The sequence below is a fragment of the Bison bison genome, unplaced genomic scaffold (assembly GCF_000754665.1).
Source record: "Bison bison bison isolate TAMUID 2011002044 unplaced genomic scaffold, Bison_UMD1.0 scf7180017864249, whole genome shotgun sequence".
Classification (NCBI taxonomy): Eukaryota; Metazoa; Chordata; class Mammalia; order Artiodactyla; family Bovidae; genus Bison; species Bison bison.
The window spans coordinates 55,715-64,105 of record NW_011494821.1 but is presented as its reverse complement, the minus strand read 5'-3'; the positions used below and the strand labels follow the sequence as shown (position 1 = coordinate 64,105).

Here is an 8,391-nt window from a genome sequence, read left to right as displayed (position 1 = left end):
AAATCAAAAAGAAAAAGAAAGAAAAAAAAAAGCCATATCTGGCACCAACAAAGACATGTCTCATATCTGTCACCTTCTCTTCTCCCCCCTCACCCCACCAAGAGAATGGCCAATGGGAGATTATCCACAAGCCTTCTCGGCTAATTCAGCCTTCAGTGGATCCTAGGGGAGGCAGGGAAGGACGACGTGAAGAAGTCACCTTCTACCTCATCATTCGCCGGAAGCCTCTCTTTTACCTGGTCAACGTCATTGCCCCATGCATCCTCATCACTCTCCTGGCCATCTTTGTCTTCTACCTGCCACCGGATGCAGGTAAGGGGGGGAGGAGCCCCAGCTATCTTACTTACCAATAGCTCAGCTTCTTCCTCTTCACCCATAATACAGGGAAGTTTTTCCTGCCAACTCAGGCCATCAGGAGTTTTGCTTCAGCAATCCTACCTAGGTTTTCCCTTCAAGAAGAGCCTTTGCATCTGCATTCAGGTTTCCCCTCCAACCTCAAGTGCTATCTCCCCTCTGCTGCTCATTTCTCTGCATCTAGTAACTTCTGAACTCTTCCCTTCAGAATCCTAGGATCTCATCCCTGGAACTGCCACTCCTCTGACCTGCAAGCTCCCAGGCTTAGATAACTGTTCCTTTCCTTTTTCCCATTCTTGGCATCCTCTGTCCCCTCACTTGTCAGATGCCTGCTGCTGCTGCTAAGTCACTTCAGTCATGTCCAACTCTCTGTGACCCCATAGACGGCAGCCCACCAGGCTCCCCCGTCCCTGGGATTCTCCAGGCAAGAACACTGGAATGGGTTGCCATTTCCTTCTCCAATGCATGAAAGTGAAAAGTGAAAGTGAAGTCGCTCAGTCGTGTCAGACCTTAGCGACCCCATGGACTGTAGCCCACCAGGCTCCTCCATCCATGGGATTTTCCAGGCAAGAGTACTAGTCCCTAAAGCTCCCATCTCCCTAGAAAATAATATCCAACAGTTCTCTGTAATACAGCACAAAGTGCTAACAGAGTAACCTTGGGCAAATTCCTTAATCTCTTAGTGTCCTGATCTGGAACTAGGACACCCACTGTCCCTGTCATGTAGGACTATTTTGAGGATTAACTGAGTTGAGAGAACTATGCAGGGTACTCTGTGAACTTTGTGTAAGTGTATGTAATTTGCTAATTTTGAGCACTTGCTATAAGATAATACAAATAATATGTTTTATATATGTGCGTGCATGTGAAGTCACCTCAGTTGTGTCTGACTCTTTACGACCCTATGGACTGTAGCCCACCAGGCTCCTCCATCCACAGAATGCATATACTAACTCAATTCTAATCTTCGCAACTCTGTGAGGTAGATGCTGAATTGTCTTCCTGTTTCACAGAGGAGGATAAAGAGGCTAGGAGCGTTTGTCATTCAGCTGACCTTATAGAGAGAGAGGTGGTATCGCTATTCCAACCCTGGTTAGTACCAGTTTGATTCAGAGACTGATGTCCTAAACTCTGGTATTCAAAACATGCTTTTCCTGGGAGTTCCCTGGTGGCCTAGTGGTTAAGATTCTGGGCTTTCACTGCTGTGGCCCCCAAAACAAAACAAACAAAAAACACATGCTTTCTTTCTCTCTGGAATCAAGTCCTCTCTGTCTAAGGGAAGGAGAATGATGAAGCTCTAGAAACACTTTCACATATAACTTCTTCTTCTTGGAGCAAGGCAAATCTTGGAAACCAATATTATAGAACTAAACTAGAACAGACCATAAATGTTATTTATTTCAATACCTTCCCTGAAGTTCGCAGTACCTGTTGTATGTCACAAGAATAACCAGCCACCTGGCATATTTTTATATACTTTGTTTCATTTTTAGATCCTTCAATTTGCTATATAGTTTGTGCTACAGGGGTTGGTTTATTAATTCATGCAACAATATTTGTGGAGCGTCTGTAATGTGCAAGACACTGGGAATACATCAGTGAATAAAACAGACAAAAATCCCTACTCTCATGGAGTTTACATTCTAGTGGAAGAGACAGTCTAAGCATAATAAATAAATCCATTGAACAGTATAGTGGAAGAGATCAAAGGACTTCTCTGGTGGTCCAGAAGCTAAGACTCTGACGTCCCAGTGTAGGGGCCCAGGTTTGATACTTGGTTGGGGAACTAGATCCCACATGCTGCAAATAAGAGTTCATATTCCACAACTAAAGATCCCTCATGGTGCAACTAAAAATTTCCACATGCTGCAGCAAAGATCAAAGATCCTTCATGCTGCAACTAAAACCCAGTGCAGCCAAATTAATAAATATTAAAAAAAAGAAAGAAGAAGAGGTCAAGTCCTAAGAAGGAAAATGAAGTAGGAGAAGGGTTTGGGGAGGATGAGGATGGGAGTAGGGGATGCAAGTTATTTATTTAAAAAATTGTATTGAAGTATAGTTGATTTACAATGTTGTGTTTAATTTCTGTTGTATAGCAAAGTGACTCAGTTATACATATGTATATTCTTTTTCATATTCTTTTCATTATGGCTTATCACAGGGGTTGCAATTTAAAAATAGGCTGGTCAGTGAATGTCTCACTAAAAAGGGAATATCTGATCAATATTAGAACAAAAACTTGAAGGACGTGAGAGAATGACCACGGTAGATATCTGAGGGAAGAAATTACCAGGAGGAGTTAACAGTGAATGTGAAGACTCTGAGGTGGGAGTATGCCTTGCATATTCAAGAAATAGCCAGTGTAACTGAATCAAGTTAGCAAGAGAGAAGACAGTAGGAGATGAAGTCAGATGAAGTCAGAGAGTTCATGGGAAGACCTTGCTGCAAAGTAGACTTTGGCTTTTATGCTAAAGGAGATGGGAAGCTACTGGAGTGTTATGATCTGATTTACGTCTTTAAGGGATCCGTCTGGATGCTCTGTTGAGAACAGTCAGCAGGGGGCAAAGGATGAAGCAAAGAGGAGGCCTTTATAATAACTCAGACCTGAGGTAATGGTGGCTTGTACCAATAAGGTTTGGTATGGGTTGGATATGGGATGAGAGGGACAAGAGCAGAAAATGACTCAAAGAATTTGGCTTGAGCCACAGGAAAGATGGAGTTGTCATTTATGAAATGTGGAAGACTGTGGGGAGAGTCAGCAGTGAGGGAATTAAGTATTGGACATGTTAAGTCTGAGATGTTGGTTGGACACCCAAATGGAGGAGTTAGGAAGGCAAGCGTGGAATTTAGGGGAATAAGTCCAGGTTGGAGGTTTAAATGCAGGAGTCATTTGCTTGCAGTTGGCCCTTCCAAAACCCTGTCTGAGTGGGCTGGAAACATGGTCACTGATTATGCCAGGGAGATCTTCTTCTGACAAAGCCTAACTCTTCCATCTTCCCCTCTGTCCCCCAAGGAGAGAAGATGGGGCTCTCCATCTTTGCCCTGTTGACCCTCACTGTGTTCCTGCTGCTGCTGGCAGACAAAGTACCTGAGACCTCCTTGTCTGTCCCCATCATTATCAAGTATCTCATGTTCACCATGGTCCTCGTCACCTTCTCAGTCATCCTTAGTGTTGTGGTCCTCAACTTGCACCATCGCTCACCCCACACCCACCAAATGCCCCTTTGGGTTCGTCAGGTAAGAAGACCTCCTCCTTCAACCTGTGTTAACTCTCAATCCTAGTATTTGGATTTTTGTCCAGGTTTCGCTCCTCTCTCCCATCAGCTTCAACCTTCCCTTTCACAGACCCAAGGGAGACTACAACTTCAACTCCTGGTAGAGTGTCCGAGTGCCAGGGTCTTTGGGTGTTGAAATGTTGCACAATTAATTTTATCCTCACATTATTAACTCTGTGTGGATTCCAGACTCTTTTCATCAATACTGCCCTTTGTGGGGTGGGTCCCATGGAAGCATTCCAAGGGCTAGGTACTTACTATCAGGGTGGGAGCCCTTAGAACTTTTCTTTCCAGTCAGGATGTCTCCTAACCCACTTAAGAACTCTGGGCCCTGTGAGACTCAGGCAGGCTTGGCAGGAGTGGGCACGTACCAGGGGGGTGGGTTGTGGCTTCTCTTCTGGTCTCAAGGCCTGAGAACCCCCTCCAACATGCCTGTTCATCTACTCTGCAGATCTTTATCCACAAACTCCCTCTGTACCTGGGTCTGAAGAGGCCCAAACCTGAGAGAGACCAGATGCAGGAGCCACCTTCCATAGCTCCCAGGGATTCTCCAGGAAGTGGCTGGGGTCGGGGAACAGATGAATATTTCATCCGCAAGCCACCAAATGATTTTCTCTTCCCCAAACCCAACAGGTAATACCTACTCTCCATCGCCCACATAAAAGGGAGGGAGAACTACAATTCCCAGAAGACTGTGCGGTGCAGGCGGCCTAAGCTCCCGGAGGTTGTGGTTGAGCATCATGGGAGTTGTAGTATGCCATCTGTTGCCCACTTTGTGGAGAGGTGGGAACTAAAAAGCTTAAGAGGTTAGGAAAAATTGCAGAAGGTTAGAGAGGTCGCCGCCATCGGCGAGAACCGGAGGGGCCCTCTCAGGTTTTGAAACACGGAATTGCGTTGGAGGAGGGAATTGGGGCAGGGGCTAGAGCACCAGCCCAGGCTGTCTTTGCGCCTTGGGCGTGGCCAAACAGTCCCGCCTCTTCCAGGTTCCAGCCTGAACTGTCTGCTCCAGACCTGCGGCGATTTATCGATGGTCCAAACCGGGCTGTGGGTCTCCCTCCTGAGCTACGGGAGGTCGTTTCTTCGATCAGCTACATCGCTCGACAGCTGCAGGAACAGGAAGACCATGACGCGGTATGTCCACCAAGGGTGGACCAGGGCAAGGCCTGGGGGGCCTTGGCTCCACCCGCAAACAGGCTCCTCCCCCAGCACTCGGTGTTATTTTTATTTTTTAAATTATTTATTTGGCTACGTCGGGTCTTAGTTGTGGCATATCGGAGAAGGCAATGGCAACCCACTCCAGTACTCTTGCCTGGAAAATCGCATGGACGGAGGAGCCTGGCAGGCTGCAGTCCATGGGGTTGCTAAGAGTCGGACACGACTGAGTGACTTTCACTTTTCACTTTCCCGCATTGGAGAAGGAAATGGCAACCCACCCCAGTGTTCTTGCCTGGAGAATCCTAGGGACGGGGGAGCCTGGTGGGCTGCCGTCTATGGACTCGCACAGAGTCGGACACAACTGAAGCGACTTAGCAGCAGTTGTGGCATATGGGATCTTTGGTTGTGGCATGTGGGATTCAGTTCCCTGACCAGGGTTTGAACCCCGGCCCCTTGCATTGGGAGCGTGGTGTCCTAGCCACTGGACCACCAGGGAAGTCCCTTGGGTTTATTTCTGAGTGGAAGTTTGCCTCAATGGGTCCTGTCTTTACTTTCCTTCTTGTTCTTGATTCACATCCATCGCCTGTGGTGGCTCTCTGCTATACTGAGGCCGGCCCTTGTCTCAAAGCTGTGGTGGGAGGACCTGGATGGGGTACAGGGCCCTGGGGCAGCCGTTCCTGGGGGTCCGGACTCAGGAACAGTTTCCTCTGCCTAACCCCAGCTGAAGGAGGACTGGCAATTTGTGGCCATGGTAGTGGACCGCCTCTTCCTATGGACCTTCATCATCTTCACGAGCGTTGGGACCCTCGTCATCTTTCTGGATGCCACGTACCACTTGCCCCCCGCCGACCCTTTTCCTTGAGGCTGGGACGAAGGTGGAGATCCAGATCCTTGGCCAGGTGAATTGAGAGTTTGGCAGGGCTCTTAAGCCCTGTACCTTTCTGCATCTTAACTCCATCACTAGGAGTCCAGTTCTCTCATCATTTCATTTCTAAGGAGGGAGCCTAAATGGGACTAGGCATTTGGGGGACTTGGGCCCACCTGAAATGCACTGACAGTTTATTATTCTTTGGCTTCTTGAGGAAGCTCCGTTGGATGTTAACACCTATGCTGGCAATGAATGGAACAAACGACAAGAACTAGACTGTATGCCTTCTAAGGGCAGAAACTCTGTCTTGTTCACTGTAATATCCCGGGCACCTAGCACAGATCCTAACCTATATAGCAGTTACCTCTGGTTGAATTAATAGGGATTTTTTTTTTTTTTCTGTGAGGAAATACACTAAGTAGTAGTGCTGAAGTTTGCATGTTGGTACTAGTGATCATTTTTTGTTTTTGCCTTTCTGCAGTTTATCATATTTTGTAATATGTAATATCTTTAGGATTAAAAAAGAAAAGGTTATTTCTAAAAAGATGCATTTGTAAAGAGGATAAAAAGCACACTTTTAAAACTTCAAGTTCCAGCTTTGGTGCTCAAACTTTGGACAAGCTACTAAACTGCTCTATGCCTCAGTTTCCCCATCTGTAAAATGAAGCTAATATTAACAGTATTTAGAATCTGGCCCCTAGACTGAGCATCATATAAGAAAACAAAAACATTATACATCAGAGTTACACACTGATATGTTTTGTTTGGCTCATGTTGTTGGCCAAAATTTTAAATCTGGTTTGCTACTTTTAAAATGTAAAACAAACAAAAAAAGACTCTCCTTTGGGGTCGTCCTGCCTTCACACCTCAAGGGTGTACTGTCCTTTGTTGACCGAATAAAACTCTGAGCTGTAAAAAAATTATAAATAAATTAAAATGTGGATATTTCACAGAGAAATTTGGATTTCTGGCTTCTCTTGAAAATTTTTTAAGGTCTACAGTAACCCAGATCTGATTCCCCTGTTGGCAGCAACCTGCTAGAGCCGATTTGTGGCCGCCCACTCCAGTCAAGGTATTTGTATCAGAATTCCTCAAAGCCCCCACCCACCTAACCATTCTTTTACCTTGCTCATTCCTGAGTAACGCTAGACAAAATACAGCGGAAGGACAGGGGATGAGGAGTTGAAGCTCGTGGAAGGCCAGGAGTGGAACAAGAAAAGTGTCGCTTATGGCCGTCACACATTTTGTGCCTCAGTTTCCTTTCAGTTTGGAGAAAAGGCTGTACCTGGTTGGAGGCATGGCCCTTCTGGGACATGAAGATCATGTGCCCAGCAGGCTGTGTGAACTGGACTGTGTTAATGTTTCTGCCTGGAGGTCAGAGCAAAGTCAGTTTGAGCCCAGTGGCTGCAGCAATTACAGTGAAGGACCTAGGGTCAACAGGCACTCACACCTACTCAGTTGCTGCAAGTTCTTGTCCTAAAGAGGGAAAACAGGGCTAACCTCGTAGGGATCCCTGTGAGATGAGGTTAGCATGTCCCTGTCCAGCCAGACCCACCAGCCACGCCAATAATTGCACCTGGCATCCCACTGCAGAGCACGATTCGTTTGTCTTGTTGGTTTATTGGCCTAGAGAGTTGGACACACACACAAATGCGGAGATAAATATTGGTCAGTTTCTCTAAATCTGGGTCCTCACTACATATAGAGCTAGAGTCTGTAGAATTCTAAATCTTGCGTGCTGTGGCACAGAACCAGTGGCCTTCCCACTCCACCGTCACCCTTCTTCCCAGGGAACATGGGGAAAGAGGGCACAAACTGACAAGACTTGATAATTTTCAAAAGACGAAATTGCAAAATCCCAAATTTCCAACATCTGAAATTCACAAGGTTCAAGTTCCCCAGCTCAGATACATGTATTTTAATCTCCATTTCGCCACAATCTCCTTTGTTGCCCAGAACCACCAAATTCTGGAAACTATTTTCCTAAATCAGATTAAAAAAACAAAAAAACAAAATAAATGTCTACAGTCTCAGTTCTCCCAAAATGTCCATGGTTTTAGAATTTTGACCTGTTGTGAAATTCAATTCCCTGGTCCATCCTCAACCCCTTCCATCTCCTGTGCCGTTCTGCCTCAGAGGAGTGCAGGTTAAGGTTATAGGGGCACTGCCGTTGCACCCGCCCCCTGCCTCCAAGGCCTTCCTCAGTCTCTCTTGTGGTTCCGCTGTGTATATATATATATATTTATATATATAATTTGTGTGTAGATATATATATATGTATTCTTTATTATGTACTTTTTTTTTCGCAGTTTTTCTAAAGTGCCAGAAACAAGATTTGTGGGAATTTTTTAGTGATTTTTTTTTTTTTTCATTTTTCCCTGTTTTAAACTTTTCTCCCCCTTAAAAATTGGAACTCAGTACATTCAGTAGGAAACTCTTCACTCGGACTGCGGCCAAGACCAAGAAAAGTGCAAAGAGACGGAGGAGGAGTGAAGGAGCGACACTCCTCCATGGTTAACATTCAGGGAGCCTGTCGAAAACCTCCCTTTCCGTTTGCTGGGAGGGTGTGAGGAGGCAGGAGGCTGCTCCTGTCCCTCCCGCCAAACCACCTCCCTCCAAAAGCCATGATCTTGCCCTTTCAGCATCAGTTGAGAGGGCAGCCATCTCGGCCCCAAAAAACAGTAGCTGGGAAAAGGACTGCCATTTTGATGATGGCAACTTTTCCCCTTTTTAAACTGC

General features: G+C 46.0%; 1 protein-coding gene across 1 annotated transcript in view; it reads left to right on the top strand.

Annotated features, from left to right (window-relative positions):
• CHRNB1 (cholinergic receptor, nicotinic, beta 1 (muscle)) overlaps positions 1 to 6,614 on the top strand; it is a gene marked incomplete at its 5' end in the record, with an annotated part of 9,341 nt that extends 2,727 nt beyond the window's left edge. The window contains 5 exons of the mRNA XM_010847496.1: positions 103 to 312; positions 3,368 to 3,591; positions 4,081 to 4,262; positions 4,613 to 4,760; positions 5,506 to 6,614. Of these exons, the coding sequence (XP_010845798.1) occupies positions 103 to 312; positions 3,368 to 3,591; positions 4,081 to 4,262; positions 4,613 to 4,760; positions 5,506 to 5,646 (905 nt within the window). The remainder of the gene's footprint in view (positions 1 to 102; positions 313 to 3,367; positions 3,592 to 4,080; positions 4,263 to 4,612; positions 4,761 to 5,505) is intronic.
• Between the last annotated feature and the right edge of the window lie 1,777 nt (positions 6,615 to 8,391).